At 34.2% G+C, this 19461-nt stretch overlaps 2 protein-coding genes across 2 annotated transcripts; one reads left to right on the top strand and one right to left on the bottom strand.

Moving 5' to 3' along the window:
• Positions 1 to 2119: 2119 nt before the first annotated feature.
• CRR42 (DUF3148 family protein) lies at positions 2120 to 4140 on the bottom strand. The gene is made up of 2 exons (XM_086452562.1): positions 3802 to 4140; positions 2120 to 2384 (listed from the first exon to the last, which is right to left on the bottom strand). Exons 1-2 carry the CDS (start codon positions 4068 to 4070, stop codon positions 2282 to 2284), a joined length of 372 nt encoding a protein of 123 aa, XP_086308688.1. The 5' UTR covers positions 4071 to 4140; the 3' UTR covers positions 2120 to 2281.
• A 1718-nt stretch (positions 4141 to 5858) lies between these two features.
• Positions 5859 to 19106, top strand: LOC147397108 (calcium-dependent protein kinase 20-like). Its single transcript, XM_086452559.1, has 7 exons — positions 5859 to 7321; positions 11853 to 11996; positions 12106 to 12258; positions 12955 to 13070; positions 18172 to 18339; positions 18502 to 18726; positions 18813 to 19106. Exons 1-7 carry the CDS (start codon positions 6490 to 6492, stop codon positions 18927 to 18929), a joined length of 1755 nt encoding a protein of 584 aa, XP_086308685.1. The 5' UTR covers positions 5859 to 6489; the 3' UTR covers positions 18930 to 19106.
• Positions 19107 to 19461: the final 355 nt, after the last annotated feature.

Below are 19461 nucleotides of genomic sequence, written 5' to 3'. Positions count from 1 at the left end.
GAACAAGTTTGGCCCGACTATGAAACATTTAAAGCTAGATAATTAAGGACCCCTCATGTATAAAGATTGATCAAGAATAACACTTCAAAGTACTGCAATAGTTACTTTTTGTGTTCCTGAACCATAAAAAAAAATGAGAGGAGAGGATAAAAATAAAGTTAAAAGAATGGGTTGTTACAAGCATCCCAGTAGAATACTCCTCTGGAACAAGAGGTGTTACAACTTGGCAATGTTGTTTCCATTAGAACTAAGAAGGCCAACATTCAAAGACTTTTTACAAGAACAAACCTCAACTGTCATTTTAAATAATTCCTACTCATCAATCACAATTATATATGCTTTAGAGACCCATAAATCAGCTTGAACCTTCACAGATATGGACACATATGTTACTGCAAGGGTGAATAATAGACCTTCTAAATCATGAATCACAATGTGCATAAATACATAATGTTTATATTCTTACTCCAATGATCGATGGTGCCACACGGAGGTCATGTTGGACAATCCAGCCACCTAACATGTCGTCTATAAATTCGTGATCATCATCATCCGGGCTTAAGACCAGAAATGCAGTGTATTGAAACGCTATAGAGGCTAAGTTGACATTGAGTCGACATCATCCTTGAGGAAGCCTTATCCCAAAGATTTGGGGTTGAATAAGTGAATCTCATTCCTCCATTCAATTCTGTCTAGAGCCACACCTTCTTTCATTGAACCGTGCCTACTTCTCATTGCAATCGAGCTTCGTGTGCCTCCAAGGAACGCCCAATCACGATTGAAATGTAATGTCCGATTAGGATTCATGTTAGGAGGTAATGCATTTTTTACACAGGCGGCCTTGCCATTGGAACAATAGTCCGCCTTACTTTCTGTTCTTAAATCGGTTAGTGGCTGACACGGTCGTTCGAAGAACTTTGACACATGCCCACACCTCTAAAATGCTAACGGTTTCATCCATGGGTTCAACCTTTTCTCTCTTAAATAATCTACACTTCACCATCACCGATTAAATTCTCAATCGTGCGACGTTGCATCCAATTTTGAACTAGAATTTCTTGTTCGTAACAAGGGGCAGAGACACAAAACAGCTTAAACATGTGTGTCAAACCATCTCTCTCTCTCTCTCTCACACATGTCAACCTCCTATGGCATTTCATCAAACACCTCATCTGCAGAGAGGTTGGCACGCAGAAAAACCTGTCACCATTAAGCCTCTGATATCTCTTCTTGAAAAAAGAGATTAGAAGATTGGTAATTCGTGAATTTGAAATTTTGCAACTTTATACATATTTGTGAGAGAGGAAAAAAAAAACCATGAAAATTAGTGGTGTTTTAGATACGTATTGGAGAGTATTTGAGACATCCCCATATTTTCAAACTGATTACCTGCCCCTTGAACTCAGTCTTCTGTGATAGATTAATGAAAATAACCTGAATGCCCTCAAGTTGTAGCTTAAAACTCTTTAGTCTCTCCATGAAACTAGTCCTAATCATTTATTTTTAATCTTCAACGCTAGTAATCTTCAACCTTAGGATTGAGTCTATAGAGAAAACTTTAGATTTTCGAATAACTTCATAATCCTTCGATCTCTATATGTTGAACATCCTAGATCACCTTAAGTTCTCTTATGAGATTTACGGACCCATGTGTATCAATCATTCAAATATTAAATATTTAAAATAATTATTTAAATCAAGAATTATGTTTGTTTTTTTAAAAAATAAATAAATTCTTGAGAAGGTTGAAATTCTTTTGTGACTCAACGCAATTAAAAATTGACTTGGTAGTATATTGATCATGGTTTCAGAACTTGTCTGAGACCAAGACGTATCGTCCGAGTCGTCTCAATATCAGGCATGGACAAGCCAATTTTTCAGATGTGATTTAAAACCTCAAGTTCCTTTATTAAATTTTTGAACAAGACGTCTCCAACATATCGAAAAACTCATCTGAGATGACTCGGTATCTGACATGGACGAGACGAGATGCGAAACCAGATTTTAAAACCATGATAATGATCCCATTTGAAGAAAAGTTCAGGCTCTCAAACATAACAATTGTATGACAAAATAATTAAAGGAGAGGTGCATTGGAGTCCATTTGACAATCGACAGCTGAGTCCGACTTTGAAGCTGGTAGCCCGCTTCAAATTTTGAAAGAACCATCCTTGTTATAAGACACGTGGCGTTCTACACGAAATGTATACCAAAATTTAGAGGAAAATAAATTTTCAAAATCATACATGAAAATATGCTCTTTTGAACCAATCTGAGCCGTTCATTCGTCAAGATCCAAAGGCTTAAAATGCTTTCCATCTATTAAATAAGTACCAATGGCAAGCCGAACTGCCCATACATCTTTAGGCTTTCTGGCTACGATTCTGCACAAAACAAAGTAAGGTTTCTGAATTCTCAAAGAATTATTCAGAAAGAAAATATCCATAATATTTAAATCAAAATCAAAATACTCTCCAAATGTTTCTATGATTTTAAGTTAATAATCAAAATGTCCACATGCTAAGGTGTATATGATCACAAAGAAATTATTTTCTCAGGAAATTTTTTTTTGGGGAAATTAGTCCTCAGTCCATGTTTGATTGCACCAAGGAAAATGTCAGGAAGAGAATCGGTTTTAAGCTTTGGGAAAAAAAATCATTTGAAATGTACAATCACATTTTTGGAGAAAATCATTTTCGTACCATTTTTTCTTGCAATAATATGAACCCTTAATGACCAAAATGTCCACATAAGTTCGTTTCACAAAACGCCCAATAGCTTTTGGAAGCGTTTCTTAACCCCCAAAAGCAGTCCATCCAACCTACAAAATTGCAATAGTATTATTCTTTCTAATAATACAGAGTTCTTAGAGATCAATTTCATTAGGGATTTTATAGGAATGTCTTCCCATCTCAGCGCTAGACCATGGGGTCCGTACAAATGCCCTTGGAAAATAGGTGGAAAAAGGATTTTCCTTTGAAAATACAATTTTAAGGTGTGTGATTACACATTTTCCCAAAAAAATCATTTTACTGCCCAAGGCAATTGGGTAAAACCATTTACCCACCCCTATGCCCAAGGACGAATGTATAGTGGGGGCAATAGGGGCATTGTCCCCTACAAGAATTTTCAAAATGCATAGAGATTTATGAGTTATTGCGATAGATAACAATGACGGATAAAAGAATTTGCCGTTGTTGCCCCTACAAAAAATTTCCCACTCTTAGTACACTTGGGCAAAATCCTAGCTCCGCCCCTGCCTACGCTTGGACAATAAATTTTCTATCTCTTAATGTTATTCTCTCATGATTATCCCTATCCTTGAAAAAGCATTTTCCTAGATTCAATAAAGCAATGAAATTCATTTTTAGGAAGAATTCATTTTCTTAAGTACTTTATTTTAACATAGAACCGATTTTATTGTTCCAATTTTCCACTCATGAGAGAAAAATTCATTTTCTCTCACGATTGTCCTTACCCTTACAAAAATATTTTCCTACATGCAATAAAGCAACGGAATTCATTTTTCCCAAGTAATTTATTTTCACGTGTAACCGTTTCCATTGTTCCAATTTTCCACTGCGTGGGAGAAAATATTTTCCCACCTCTGCCTATGGGAAATTGATTTTTCATCTCCAGATGTTATTCTCTCACGATTATCCTTATCCTCGTAACAAAATCCAGTTTCTTAGATGCAATCAAGTACCAGAATTAATATTTTCAAAGAATTCATTTTCTCTAAAAAAAGGTTTTCTCAGCAACCAACAGATCCTAAAAAGCAGAGAGGAGGATAATTATTACCTTCCCACATCACCTGGTTTAACTAAGCCTGTATTGACCCTTAGACATGGCATGGATGCAGCTGTCTTTATCGTTTTAGGAGCTTCAACAATTATAATTGGAGAACCTATCTTGAGTTTTGAATCATCATCTGTAGATGCCCCACCACTCTCTGTCGATCTCGATTCGCATTTAGTAGTAATGGTGCGCAAGCTTTTAATTTCTTTGACTGAATTGTTCTTTATCGTAGAGAATGGGATTATAGTTGTAGACGAGAGAAATACAGCCATGACACCACTAAACCAGGAAAGAAAGGGAGAGAGAGAGAGAGAGAAGATAGTGTATGCTGTGTGGTGGGGAATGAATGAATGGTGCATAGCTATAAGAGAAGGGAGCGTCTATTTGCACACATCATACTCATAAAATGTAAAAAATAAAATTTACAATTTTACCTTTTTCGAAAATTCTCAATGCACACACCATAACATATCAAACACCTTATTCTTCTTCTTCTTCTTCCCCACCATTCACTCTCACACACTCTCTCTCTCTCTTTCTCTCTACACATTCATCTCCTTTTAAATTTTGTGAGAGATTGAATAAATGTATATATATATATATATTTATATATATATATATATATATGGAAATGTTCAGCACCCTAAGTTTTACCACACACTTTAACAAACGTTTTTTGTCCTACATGGGTTAGAAGTTTTGGAATAAGCTGATTTTTGGTGAGGATGATCTCTATGATTAGAAGATCATCCTCCCCAAAAATCAGCCCATTCCGAAATGTTTAGCCCCATGTTTATACGTTGAAAAATCGTGGACCGTCCATTTTTTGCAAATCAATTTTGATGGGGTTAGAAGTTTTGGAATAAGCTGATTTTTGGTGAGGATGATCTCCTCACCATAGAGATCATCCTCACCAAAAATCAGCTCATTTTGAAACTTCTAACCCATGTAAGACAAAACGCGTTTGTTAAAGTGTGTGGTAAAACTTAGGGTGCCGAACGAGACCCATATATATATATATATATATTTTGATAACGAAGGGTATCCGGGCCAGTTTGCACGCACCAGACTAACCCCTACGCCCCACACTCAGGCTATACCCTACTACGTGGAGCGGTGCGTGACCACCAAGATTTTTTTTTATGGGTAGTGAGATTTGAACTTGAGACTATAGAAAGAGCATATTCCTTGACCCCAAATTATTATCATTCAACTGTATCTTAGGTTTTAAGATTTTCTTTCTCAAACTATCTTATTTATTTTTATTTTTTATCTTTTTGTATTTAATCATAAAGGAAAGTGAAAAAATCACTATAAAATCTTCAAAACATGCTGGTGTCAATTGACTTAATTGAAAAAGTTTTTGGGTGTGATACCAGAGACTTGAGTTCAAATCTTGCCAACATCAAGTTATTGTACTCATTAAAAATATACTTATCGATAAATAAATAAAAATTCCAAAATCACAATTTTGAATGAAAGATTTTTTAACAAATTTGTTCGATAGATTTAGATCAAATTTGTTTGAGCAAATTTGTGAGGTACTTACTAAATATTATCAAATAGAGCTAATGGGATATCTATCAAATGAAACTTTCTCATATTTATAATTTGGACACGATTGGAGGTATTAAGGTACGAAAAACAAGTAAGATTAAAACTTAAGACCATTATTAAAATCTTTTTAGATGTAAGGAAGAAAAAGAAATGAGAGAGAGAAAGAAGCAGAGATTGGTTCTGTGGGTGAGTGTTTAGAGAATAAAAAATTATTTATGTAGTTCATGGGGTGTGTGTATTGAGAATACTCGTTGAGAATTTTTACTTTTTAAGTGTGTGTAAGTGGATATGTAGGGTACTTTTGGTGTGCGTAATGAAGAAAGAAGGGTATTACAATATTTTCTTCAAATCAACAAATTGGGTTTTGCCACGTGGAAAGATCTAAAATTAGTTTTTTAAGGAGTTAATTCTAATATATTGAATTTTATGGGGGGTAGAACTAAATAAGACTAAAAATTAAATAATAATAAAAAAATCAAGAGGGGAAGAAAGCGATCTTTCTCCTCAGCGTCTCCTCTGTAACGAGAGGTCGTTCTGCTGGTGGCTGGTGCTCACTCGATCTCTCTCTCCTTCCTTTTATCTTCATTGAATCTCTTATCCAAATTTCCATTTTTTGAATTTTTTTCTCATTTCTGATGATATTCATGCATTATAATCAAAGTATGCCATTTTTTGATTTTTGAATCGAGTAATTTGATGCAGATTCGTTTAGGAATCTATAATTTGTCTTTCTTTTTCTTTTTTATTTTGTTTAAAAATTCTAATTTGATTATTTTGCAATAAAGTTTTGATTTTTCTGCGAGATTGTTGCATTTTATTGTAATTTTGCTCATTTATCTCTAAATTGGATTGAATTCTCTGGAATTTTGATCTTTTCTATTAGGATCTTCTTGAAAACCAGTGATTTATGAGATCCTATTTTTACCCATTTGTTTAAAATTCCTAAAATTCGTCCATCAACTACAAACTAGGGTTTCAAAAGGCATTAAGTCTCAGTAAATTTATACTTACTTCTCTAAGGTATATACTATGAGGGAATTCAGCTTTCTCGATCGTGTTGATAATGGGATCGATTCCGCTAGTTTCAATGTTGGAAAATCGAGAGGATTCAGAAGTTATTGAGTTTGAGATTTGATGGGGAACGTATGCATAGGACCGAATTTAGGGAAAAATGGATTCTTGCAAACTGTTTCAGCTACATTTTGGCGTTCCCACCGTGGGACCGAGGTTACGCTTCCTCCTCCCAATGGGGAAGGAAGCGGAAGCAATGCAGCTGGCGCGATCAATACAGATGCATCTTTGTCTGACCCCAAAGTATCTGAAGCACCATTGCCTGTCCAAATGGAATCAACGAAGCCCGTTAAGCCGAATACAGTACAGGAAAGTAAACCAGAAGAATCCACTAAGGAAAAGAGGTCCAAACATTTCAAGAGAGTATCAAGTGCAGGGCTTCAGATGGATTCTGTATTAAAAAGAAAAACTTTGAATCTTAAGGAAATTTACAGTTTGGGACGGAAGCTTGGACAAGGGCAATTTGGAACGACTTTTCTATGTGTGGAGAAAGCAACCGAGAAAGAGTACGCTTGCAAATCGATTGCGAAGAGGAAGCTAACGACAGAAGAGGATGTGGAGGATGTTAGACGAGAAATTCAAATAATGCACCACTTGGAGGGTCATCCGAATGTTATCTCAATCACGGGTGCTTACGAGGATGCCGTGGCAGTTCATGTTGTTATGGAGTTGTGTGCGGGTGGGGAGCTCTTTGATAGGATTATTCAGAGAGGTCATTATTCGGAAAAGAAGGCGTCTGAGCTTGCGAGGGTTATAGTTGGTGTAGTTGAAGCTTGTCATTCTTTACGTGTTATACATCGAGACTTGAAGCCCGAGAATTTTCTGTTTGTCAATCAGGAAGAGGACTCTCCACTCAAAACAATTGACTTTGGACTTTCGGTATTTTTTAGGCCAGGTATGTTTTTGAAATGTCTTCTTTTGCTAGTTCTACAATCTTGAAGTTCACGTTTGGATTGATTTCTTAGGAAATGCTTGTGATTTTCTTATTGAAAAACATGATGGCAAGTGCATTTGAAACTTTGTGCAGCTAAATCATTGTTTTTTTTTCTTTTCTTTTGACAAGTGTAAATTTTATTAAAAAGAGACGAAGAACAACACAAAAGGAGGTCAAGGAGACCTACCTAAAAGAGAGGAACATGAAAAGAAGAAAAAGAAAAAGAAAAAAGAATTGCAACCACCATCTCAATATATCGTCATAAGATGCATGCACCCTCATAAAAACAAAATACTCAAAGAATAGGTCTGGATTCTTAAATAAACTTGCACCAAAAAGTTTCAAGTCCCAAAAAGCTTTGATGACTTTTTGCTCTAAGAGTCCCTTTTTAATAAAGATACACCTGTTTCTTTCCTTCCAAATCCACAACAAACTGCAAATGGGATCAAGGTCCAAAGCATTCACTTGCAAGCAAGATTATGGATTGCTTACTTTGGAAGATAGAGAAAACGAAGTTGGGAAAGATCCAAATAATGTTAAAGAGTCTCAGAAACTAGGAACAAATGTTATGTGTTAAATTGCAATAAATGAGAATGTGATTAATGGATTCTCCACAAGCTTATAAGAAGTAGAATCAGAAATAATGATTATTCCAAGAAATGAAATGGACAATGTTTAGAATATTATCCAAGGCTGCTGCCCAAACGAGGAAAACTACCTTGGAGGGAATTATTGATCCCTAGATAATGGATGTTGGGAGAGTGGAACTGTTCGAGTGGGCTTAAGCGTGGTAAAACAATTTGACTAAGAATGTTAATGGGGACATCAAATCTTAAAGAGTAGATTTTAGTTTTTATTTAGATTTCTGTTCTAGGACTTTACTTTTATATTTTTTGGTTTTATTTTCATGTTATCATTGGTCCATGATCTTAGTATAATATTTAGGGGCAGTTTAGTAATTTTAGTTTGTCTTATATTTAAGTTTATTAGGGTTTAAAAATTAGGAGAGAAAAAATTACGAAAATAAGGTTATTTATTTGTCATTTTAGTTTGACTTGGATTCTTGATTTATTTTCTTTATATAGATTGTATTAGGACTTTTTTAATTAACAAAGATGAACAATAAAGAAGAATGATGAATAAAAAGAAAGCTTGAGCTTGATTTTTCCAACAATGGTTGTGATGTGAGGCCATTTTGGAGTGAGTCTAATATAACATTATTTTCTTCTAATCTTTATTTTTCTTTTTCTAAGCTTTTGTTTTTTTCTTAATTTTCTTTTAATTCCTTATTCTTAATTTTCTTGATTCTTGAAACCCCTTTCTTGATTCTACAAATCTCTACCCTTAATCTTTTCCTCATTTTCTTTAACCTTTGTTTCATTAATCTCTTTTCCAAATCTTTAACCCTTAATCATTTCCTTACCCTACAAACCTCTAACCCTTTTTCTCTATTTTATAATAATTGAAATAAAATTTTCATTTTACCTTTTAGATTTACCTTATCCTAACCCAAATCGTAAACCCAATCTCAAATCATCAATCCTTACCCAAAATCCTAAACCAAATTCCCTAAAAATCCCATATTTTCTTATCTCCCCTCATCATCCTGCATCAAATTTGCTATTACAATTCCTTATCCATATTCAACTATCCTCCTTCAAAGGAGAGATGGGAAAGCAGAAATACAACTAATGAGAAAAGCTAGTAATTCAAATTATCAATAATTGATATTTCTCCTAAAACAAAAATTCCAAGATAACTCACCCCAAACAAAGAATACTTGAATTGAAACATTTTTCTTATTTGACATAGAATACAAGTTGGAAAATGGGTTTTGAGGGGAAATTGCCATTAGTAACAACATCCCAAAAGCGGTTCTTGTTTCCTTTACCTACTCAAAGCTTTTAATTTTTTGAACTCAGGCAAAATATTTTAGATGCCCCTCATGTCCACAACCATAGGATGATCTCTCTTCATTGGCCTTTCGCTCCAAATGATCAACTCCAACCTTGATTAGTTCCCTCCAAAGACTATCGTGATCAATTTTATAAGTCATTTCTCAAGAAGAATGGTGTTCATATCTTTCAGATTTCACCACCTTTGCCTCATATTCCCTTTTAGGGGACTAAATCATGTTCTATTTTACAAGGTGAAACTGTGGGATCTGTTACTTCTATTCCACAGAAAGTCACGGCATATTGTGTCAATCTGTTTCTCGATGTTTTTGGGGATGGAGAAGAGGGACATGAAATATACAAGATAACTAGAATTGTTGAAATTGTGCTTTTAATAAGAGTTAGCTTCCCGTTTGTGGAAAGGAATTTAGACTCCCACAAAGCCTATTAATTATTCTTTTCAGAACTGGGTCCTAAATGGATTTATTCTTGTAACTGGCACTGAGATGGAAACATTTCCACTTCACAACCTAGAATACTCTTTAAGAAAAATTTAGTAACTTCCCAACCCCATTAACCTTAATCTTTATAAGGGTAAGGGCCAGTCCAAAAACTACCTCAAAATATTAGAGGAGACCTCTAATATGAGTAGTAGAAGCATTAACGTACCAAAGTATAATGCATGACGATAAGGGAGATAAGAAAATATGGAGGTTTTTTAGGGAATTGATTTAGGATTTTGGGTAATGATTAAGGATTTGAGATTGGGTTTACGATTTGGGTTAGGATAAACCCATAAGGTAAAATGAAAATATTATTGCAATTATTGTAGGATAGAGATAAGGATTAAAGGTAGTGGAAAAGGATTAAGGGTAAAATAAAATGGGGAAATGATTAAGGGTTGAGGTTTGTAGGTTTCAAGAATCGAGAAAGGGGATTGTAGGTTTCAAGAATCAAGAATCAAGAAAGGGATTTCAAGAATCAAGAATTCAAGAAAATCAAGAACAAGGAACTAACAAAGAATCAAGAAAAACAAAAGAATAGAAAAGAAAAATAAAGATAGAATAAAAAAAGAGAAAGTGATAAAAAGATAGAACCTTGGAATCACACCAAGAATGGTGGAGAACTCACTTCACTCCATGAAATAACTACATTTTTTATTCATCAAAATCTTCATTGTTCATTAATAAATAAAAAAAACCCTAATACAATCTATATAAAGAAATAAATCAAGAATCCTAGTCAAATTAAAATATCAAATAAATAAACCTAATTTTCGTAATTTTCTCTCTCCTATTGTACGGCTAGGGTTTACTATAAATTTATATGATGTAACCCTAATTTGACATATAGTGAAAATTCAGCTCCTCGCTCTTGTGGATATAAGCACACTGCTGAACCACGTTAAATCTGTGTGTTTTTATTTCTTTCTTGTTTTTCTTTTTTTCGTACTATTCATCATAATTGCCGCATGTAGCACAACACTAGTATTGGTGAGTGCTGGTGTATAAGGTTGATCTTGGGTTCAATCCTGCTTTACCCATCCAAAACAATGAACTTCCTTGTCTAATTTGTGACAACACTTACATTTTCTAAGACCTTACATGCCTAAAAGTGTAAACCTCTAAGGAAGCTAGGATGAGTAGTGGAGGCATCAACATACACCAAAGTATCATGTACAAACTAAAGGTGGGAAACCATTGGGCCCTCATACTGGTTGTTTTCTTAGTAAAACTAATATTTTCAACCTTGGCTTAGACCCGTAGCTCAGTTGGTTTGACAAATTGCAAAGCATGTTTGAGGCTGTGGGTTCAAGTCTAGCTTACCCATTAAAATATAAAAAAATTAACCTTGTTAGGTCGAGTTTTGTGCATGTTGGTGTTGATGGTTGGCTCATCATGCTAGAATTGGTGAGTCCTGGTGGGTTCAATCCTGCTTTACCCATCCAAAACAGTAAACTTCCTTGTCTAATGTGTGACAACACTTACATTTTCTAAGACCTTCTTACATGCCTAAAAGTGTAAAATCTAAAAAAAAGGGTATAAGTTCTGGAAAATCTGAAGTTTTTGTTATATCATGCTTAATTAGCTGCTTCAAGTTTGATTAATATCTAATTATTGGAGAAAATTGATAAGTTGTAATTTCTACATAAGAATTTATGTAATTTTTAAAATTGAAATTTACTAAATTTCAGGCTATGATATATAGAAGTCAGATATTTATAACCTTTGGCTATGCAACTTTTTCAATCATTGTCCAAAGCCTTGTCCCAGCAATTTTGGGTCTGCAAGCAGAGAGTGCAACTTGATTATCTGCAAATTCATATCAAAGACCTAATACCCATGTTCGCTCCACAAAAGGATCTCTCTTACTTAACAATTGTAATATCTTTTCACCATGAAGAATTAAGAGGTCATTTTTTCTTTGCTGAAGTGGTAGATTTTCTTAGACAATGTGCACTCTGATAGGCTCCCCCCTGCATTGCTCCAATGCATTTGACACTAGCAATAGTTAGTATTGCATTTCATTTCTTTTTATTGTTTTATATTTGAGCTTCTTCCTGCTTCTGATCAAGATTCACTAATTTAATTCTTCAGGGGAAATATTCACTGATGTGGTTGGGAGTCCTTATTATGTTGCCCCAGAAGTTTTGCGGAAACATTATGGCCCAGAATGTGATGTTTGGAGTGCAGGGGTTATCATATATATTTTACTAAGTGGGGTTCCTCCATTTTGGGATGGTGATATTTCATGGCTCATTGCTCTTCTGTATTTTAATTTGAGAAGCCCAAATCTTCCTAACAAAGATATCTAACTGTCTTGCTATGATATTCATGTCCGCTGATCCAGAAACCGAGCAGGGGATATTTGAACAGGTTTTAAATGGAGAGCTTGACTTTATATCAGATCCTTGGCCTAGCATCTCTGACAGTGCAAAAGATCTGGTGACGAAAATGCTTGAAAGAGACCCGAAGAAACGACTAACTGCCCATGAAGTGCTCTGTAAGTAGATCCTCTTCTATAATGTGATTTAGTTCATATTTAGATAATGTTGTGCAAACTGATTTTGGTCTGGTTTAGTGGACCATAATTAAATTTATCATCAGTAATTATTCTGTCTTTTCTGTATATTTCTATATTTCTTAATTCAGTCACACATTATCTATGACAGAGAGAGAACTTCTAAAGTCAAAAATCAATCCCATTGGTTGGTCTTTTCTGACAGTTCAAAAGTATGCAGGATGGGGACGGTTATATCTGTTGGATTTTTTGCTAATTTTTAAAAAAAAAGATTGGACTAATTTGTGACATAGAAGATTGGCTTGATGGGTCCAATTGAGTGATGGGCTCAGGCCATACACTCGTATCAGATGCAACAAATTAAATTATGGCTTATAAGAATTCAATATTAGATTTTCCTGGATGGTAATTGTGAAACCTTGATAACTCCTGGGCTGTGATGATTTAAACTAAAATACATGTCAGTTCAGTAACACTGGAATTTTGTTCTAGGGAATTTTCAATTCCACTTCTCTCCGACGAACTCATGAATCCTTTTATGTTCTTTGAGAAATACAGGTTATAGGTCATTTGAACAAGTGGGGTTGATCTTTTCTGGAAAATGGATGTTCCACAGTTTTTTTTTTTGCTAGAAGATGTGGATATTTTTATGTTAGTAACTAGTTGTTATGTTGGCAGGCCACCCTTGGGTTCAGGTTGATGGTGTAGCTCCTGATAAGCCTCTTGATTCTGCAGTTCTTACTCGCTTGAAGCAATTTTCTGCCATGAATAAGCTCAAGAAAATAGCCATCAGAGTAAGAACTTTGTTGCCTCTGAGTTTATAGCTTAGACTAATAATGTCACATCCCAAAAATTCAACACGAATCCCCATGATTCCTAGTTAAATCCTGAGGCATGATATCTAACCCATATCATGGTAATCAATATATAGATACAAATTGAACAATTTTTAATATGATATAACAGTGAAACTTTCATTAAACAAAACAAATATTGAAATATCTGCGTATCAGAGTTTGTACATCATCCACATATCCTAGGGTCACTTGAAAATCTCTCAAATTGAAACTATATACATATTCAAAAGGATTGACACATACTGTGCCAAAGCATATATAAAAATAAACCTCTCAAAAAGATGCTTCACCTAATCATCACTAGTCACCTAATGTAATAGTAGCTAAACTTCTCCCCTATAAGTTTTGCTTCATCATCAATCTACTCCTCCTAAAGTGGAAGCTCGTAGAATTCCTCAGTTGTGGGTATATCTGAAATTGTTGTTTGGTAGGTGAGTAACTTGAGTTACTCATTAAGTTTATTATAGTTCTAAACAATAGCCCTAAGTATGTAGATTAATCACACCAAAAATATGCTGGTTTTTTTTCTAATAAATCAGTTATGAGAGAAATACATTAACATACTAAAATAATCTGCTTTTAAATAATTTAACTGAAATGATGAATACATAAAATTCGTAAATCCACATAATATACAATCAATGATAGAGTGTTAGAATAGAGGTTGAGGATTACAACTGATGTGAATATCTCAGTCAAGATACGTATATGTTTCAATACTTCATCGGTGTGGAACCCCACTGTTAGTTCCTCATTTTGTGGTCAGCAAGTCAAACCACGAGAGGGTAGCTGTTTATTTGACTCAGGTTGGCCGTTTGGCCAGGGCAATAGTAAAACATGCCTCCATAACGTGGGTCAAATCTGTTTGACTACTCTAAATTGCTAATGATCATTGACTAGCCAGCTTCGTCTATACCCATCAAGCGTGTATGTGAACCTCAAATAACTCTAGTCTTGTACATACACTGCCTTTACACCTTGTTCTCGATCAAAGATAGAAGGGAATTTCCTGGATATCGAGAGTGGTGTTGATCTCCAAAACATCCCATACCATTAGGGAGATTAGACATCTCAATCTATATCCTAGAGTAGCATGTCGTTCTAGAAAGTTACGACCAACTATTCTTTATAGTTTTTCTCTAACCCTTTAATATATCACTAAAATATACGTAAGGATAATTATTCTTTTTATTTTACAGTGTAAATTAAATTGAAAATTAACACCTAGTATGAGTGATGAATACGCAGCCTTTCTGTGAAATACCATCTCGTCACAACTTCTAACCATGCGATCACGTGAGCTAAATCTAATGTACCTGGGTACTCATCCACCATACACTCAACCAATTAAGAATTCAATTCTCAATGTCATTTTAAAAAGTTTAATATATCTCATATGAAATTATGAGTTAAAAACAATAGATTATCTTCTTTAAAATTACCCCAAGATAATACTCATTAGTTACGTCAAATAAGTCTTCTTTTATAGTTTACTAAGGAAAACTCATTAATTTGATATACATTCAAACACATTAATGTAATTGAATTTCAAATAACTTTCATCTTACTAAATACACAAAAAATATCCGAAATAGAATCATAAAAATTGAAAATTGGAGTTCAAGAATAAAGATTATGCTATTTAAAACATTTACAATTTTCTTTAAAAAAAAAAACTTAACTGCAAAGTCCAAATAGAGTAAAATTTGGGTCGACTTTAACAAATTTTAGAGATCTACAACTTCGTAAAAGAATCTAAAACCAATTTCTTCATGATTTATACCTAATATTTCATTTTTAGTCTTATGAACTACTGCTGTCCAGAAATTTCAGCACACAATTTCTTATGAAACTTAAGAAAAAATCCTTGTAAAAACTTTCCTACTTTTTATCACCTTCAATATACTATTCAACTACATTTAAACATAACTAAACATGTTTCAAACAATATCTAAAAGCATGATTTTCATAATATAATAGAAGTGGAAAATAACTTGAATAATTTTAAGAAAAATACTTTTAACATAACTTATGACTGTGATTAAGAAGTTATAAGAAGCCCACTTGATTACGAAGTCTCTAGAATGTAACTTGTTTATTTTCTTCAAAATAACTGGATCTATGAGTTGGAGAAAATGGATTTCTTTTTCTTTCTAAAGTTCTCCCAAGATGTTCCACTTCGAAGCTTGCAAGACGCCGATTGCTTTTCTCTATTGGCTCTTCTTCTAATTCTTCGTCCAAGGCTGCCAAAAATGGTGTTAGAGGAAGAGGGTTTTCACTTTTAATAGAAACCAAGAGCTTGGTTCTGTTTTTATAGGGACGAATGGATTCTTAGAACTATCTATGTACATATATACATGTATTTTATTGAGGAATAAAGGTGGGACAGGTGGTTACCCTATCATTACATAAATTTCTTTTATAAAAAACAGCCCCCTCTCACAAATCACTCCTTCGTAACTAATTAAATATTAGCCCAATTTTCTTAAACTTAATTTATTTTAATACTTTCATTTAATTAAATAATTCATATATATTATATTGACCAAAATACCCCCAGAATCGTAACTTCTATTATTATTTTTTTCCATTCGATTTCAGATTTTGACGTACTTATAGCCTAAACTATGTATTTATGCTATTCCGAGCAAAAGTCAAATTGACTAACAAATCTCATCGTATCAAAGTTGAGATATTTAGATGCACAAAAATGAGATTTATTCCTCAAGATTTGCAATGACTTTTCGAGTTATACAAATAAGGGTGTACAAAATAAAACATAGAAAATATTTTCATATTCTACCCCTTTTAAGTGACGTACATGTCTTGGTCTAATTTTTGACATAGTGAAAGTCATTTTTCTTAGGTCAAAGGATTATCTTCTTTCTCACTTAAAATGGAAGCACACACAATGAAACTTTGTTTTATTGTATGAGTAGTTGATGTTAATCAAGCAGAGGTTATTGTTCTTTTTTCATTTTGTAGTTTTTCGAGCATGGTGGATATTTGTTAATGAAAGAACCAAATAAATATCAGGTATAACAGATCAAGATTCATGGGAGCTGTTTAAAAAGTCCGATATGGTAGTGATGTCATCTTGAACTTAGAAAAAAACTAATCAAAACACAGATTTATGCTTTACAACCTCCTAATCAGTCGCATTCTGAAGTTTCTACTTTGATGGATAAAGGGGAGATCATCAACAAGGACAAGCTAGCTTGGTTGGCATCCTATGTTATTTTAAAACCAAATAATTCAACCTGGTTCAACTGATCAAACCATCTTTTATCGGTCTCAAATAACACAAGTTAGCATCAAATCAATTCTCTTTTGTGGGGCTTTTCATCGAGTTTCTCTACGACATTTTTCATAGGCAAACTTGAGGTGTTGGTTCTTTATTTTCTGAAAATCACTTCATTTTTTTGGTCTTAGAATAGACTTTTTTCAACCTGTTTTTGACAATCACTAACACTATTAAAAATTAATTGTAGAATTCCATACATTTATCCTTCCAACTACAAGTTAGGAAGAAGGGAGGGTAGGGGACCAACACACTTGGAGAGTGCAGTACAACCAAGAGTTGGAAGCCTTCGGTGTCCCCTCTAGTCAATCATTAGTGAAGATCCTTTTCTCTCATGCCTTCGTTTGTTTAATGGTACGATATTCTAGTGTCCCTGGTGTATGGGAACCACAACGGTCCATCTCAAATTTGGTGTTTAAACTCTACTGTGGTGATGATATTGCAGGGGAGGTTCTACAGAAAAATATAAATACTTGTCCCTATGTTGGCTACTCCAGTTATTGCCACATGGAGCACTCTTAGGGTCCTTTGATCCCATTAACATTTAGCCGGTCCTTTGGTGAGCTTACACATTAAGAATCAACTTGATTGGTGACTTCTAGATGTTAGTTTTTAGCATTTTGCATATCGATCACAATTTTTTTTTTTTTTGTGACATATTCTCCACAAACCCTATTCACCTGCAACTCCAGTTATCTCCAACACATCCAATATTTTCCTGTTTCTTCCTATTTCTACTTTGCTTCCTCTTCTAATCTTAGAGAGGTGTTATGCTTTTTAATTATAGTAGTAGTTACACTAGTGTTGCTTTTTGTTTGATGGATAAAAACTTTGAAAGTATGAATATGGTTAATTTTTAATTTTATTTAATGAATTTGGATCAGATTCAGATATTGAAATTTGGACGGTGAAATTGTGAATTGCCATAAATTTAATTTTTTTTATATTATTTGCTTGTGAGGCTTATGCCTTATGCCTTACACTCGACACCTTAAGGCTTAAGTGAAATGCCTTGATTCATGCCTTAACGTTTAAAAGGTGTTGGTTGGAAGTTTGAAAAAGAGCTTCTTTTTTGTGATGATATCGATGGGTGAGAAGATCATATTCATAAAAAACCAGCCCTCGACTTATCTCCATGTGTTGTCCATGGGCTTCTGTCATCTTAGTATGTATTTTGCTAAAAGTAGAGTAATTTCTTGACGCACTCATAGAACCCACATGGAAATGAGTCAAGGACTGATTTTTGGTAGAATAATCTCCACTGTAATTATTAGCTCTCCATACTAGATTTCATCCTCACCAAACCAAACCCTTTGTTCTGTTCATGTCTAACTTAGAGTTCAATGTAATGTTGACATTGATAGTCCACGCAACCAATACAAGGTTAAAACTGTTGGAATAAGCTGCCCAATGAGATGTCTTCATTAGATAGTTCCATGTCTGTGATGCGGTTTGAGTCTTTCAAGTATAGTTATGCTTTGAGAGGTATGTTTAGGCAATGTTTTTGGCCGATAATTTTTAAATTATTTTTGAATTTTAACTTGCAGTAACTCCTACATTTCATTCCTTGCACTACTTTACCAATATACCTAAACATAATCATTAGATTTTCTGCTAAATTCTTTTTCATCTCTTTGATTTGGATTGACAACTTTGCAGCTGGTTGCATTTATGCTACACTACACGAAAAAATATAAGCGTCAGATTGTAATGGCCAACTTTTGTTATTCTTTACAGGTCATTGCTGAAAGCATGTCTGAAGAGGAAATTGCTGGCCTAAAAGAAATGTTCAAGATGATGGACACGGATAATAGCGGGCAAATCACTTTTGAAGAACTCAAGGCTGGTTTGGAAAGAGTGGGTTCTAATCTGAAGGAGTCTGAAATTTATGCGTTAATGCATGCGGTAAGTGTCTGTTTGAACCGATAAAAAAAAAGCACCAGTTAAAAAATCACCCCTGAAAGCTTTAGTTAATATGTACAAGTCATATATTTTCTAATTTCCCAAGCATTCACTACATAGATGGAAAGACTGGTTCCACCATCATGTTATATTCTGAAACTGCAGGCAGATGTTGACAATAGTGGTACAATAGACTACGGCGAGTTCTTAGCTGCGACTCTCCATCTAAACAAAATCAACTGTGAAGATCATTTGTATGCAGCTTTCTCATACTTTGACAAAGATGGGAGTGGGTACATCACCCAAGATGAGCTCCAGCTGGCATGTGAAGAATTTGGTATGGAAGACGTCCGTTTAGAAGAAATGATCCAAGAAGTCGATCAGGACAACGTAAGTGAAGGAAGCATTTTTTCATTGCATGTTCTTTTAAAATCACTTACAATGTTAATATTGTCTTGTGTTATGGGCTTTTTCAGGATGGACGCATAGATTATAATGAGTTTGTGGCAATGATGCAAGATGGAGGTTTTGGCAAGAAAGATCTGCAAAACAAATTCAGCATGGGTTTCAGGGAGGCCTTGAAGCTTGGTTGATACCTGGTAGTGGTAATGTAGTTTCTGACTTTTGTCTCAACTGAACATAATCAGAATGGGAAGTGCATACTAGTTGTAATTGATTTTCTCCAGAGTTCACAGGGGCAAATATCCAATCCGTCGTAATTCAATTTTTGGCAGGAAATTCAAATCAAAATAGATTATTTTTTTTGTCCACTACTTTACATAGCTCACATCATTTTGTTTAGTTCAATTTCAATTATCAACCCTCATTTTAGTAGTTTGGGCCAATATTTTTAGGCACGTTAGGTTTATGCCTCGGGGTGAGGCTCATTAAAATCACACTGAGGTACAAGGAAAAATCTTAAAAATGGTCGTGTCACATCCCCAATGTGAGGTGTGAAGGTTTATGTATACCTTTTGGAGATGTTGACTTTTATGTTTTTTCCTATTTCTTGAAGTTATATATAGTGACTGTATTTTCTATTTTTCTTCTTATTATTTCATTTCTTTGTTGTTGCATAATTGGAACAATATAGAAATAAATCCAAATATAAGATAATAATGTATG

The sequence above is a fragment of the Akebia trifoliata genome, chromosome 8 (genome assembly GCF_017979445.1).
Source record: "Akebia trifoliata isolate Shusen 1 chromosome 8, ASM1797944v1, whole genome shotgun sequence".
In the NCBI taxonomy this organism is placed as follows: domain Eukaryota; kingdom Viridiplantae; phylum Streptophyta; class Magnoliopsida; order Ranunculales; family Lardizabalaceae; genus Akebia; species Akebia trifoliata.
This window is presented reverse-complemented; position numbering and strand designations above follow the sequence as displayed.

What these genes read in the sequence shown, in the direction of transcription:
- CRR42 (XM_086452562.1), bottom strand. Translation starts at nt 4,070, where the DNA reads ATGGCTGTATTTCTCTCGTCTACAACTATAATCCCATTCTCTACGATA. An exon ending in AAACCAGGTGATGTGGGAAG is followed by an intron (nt 2,385 to 3,801) that starts GTAATAATTATC and finishes TGTTTTGTGCAG; the next exon opens with AATCGTAGCCAGAAAGCCTA.
- LOC147397108 (XM_086452559.1), top strand. Translation starts at nt 6,490, where the DNA reads ATGGGGAACGTATGCATAGGACCGAATTTAGGGAAAAATGGATTCTTG. An exon ending in AACTGCCCATGAAGTGCTCT is followed by an intron (nt 12,259 to 12,954) that starts GTAAGTAGATCC and finishes TTATGTTGGCAG; the next exon opens with GCCACCCTTGGGTTCAGGTT. An exon ending in AAGAAGTCGATCAGGACAAC is followed by an intron (nt 18,727 to 18,812) that starts GTAAGTGAAGGA and finishes GGGCTTTTTCAG; the next exon opens with GATGGACGCATAGATTATAA.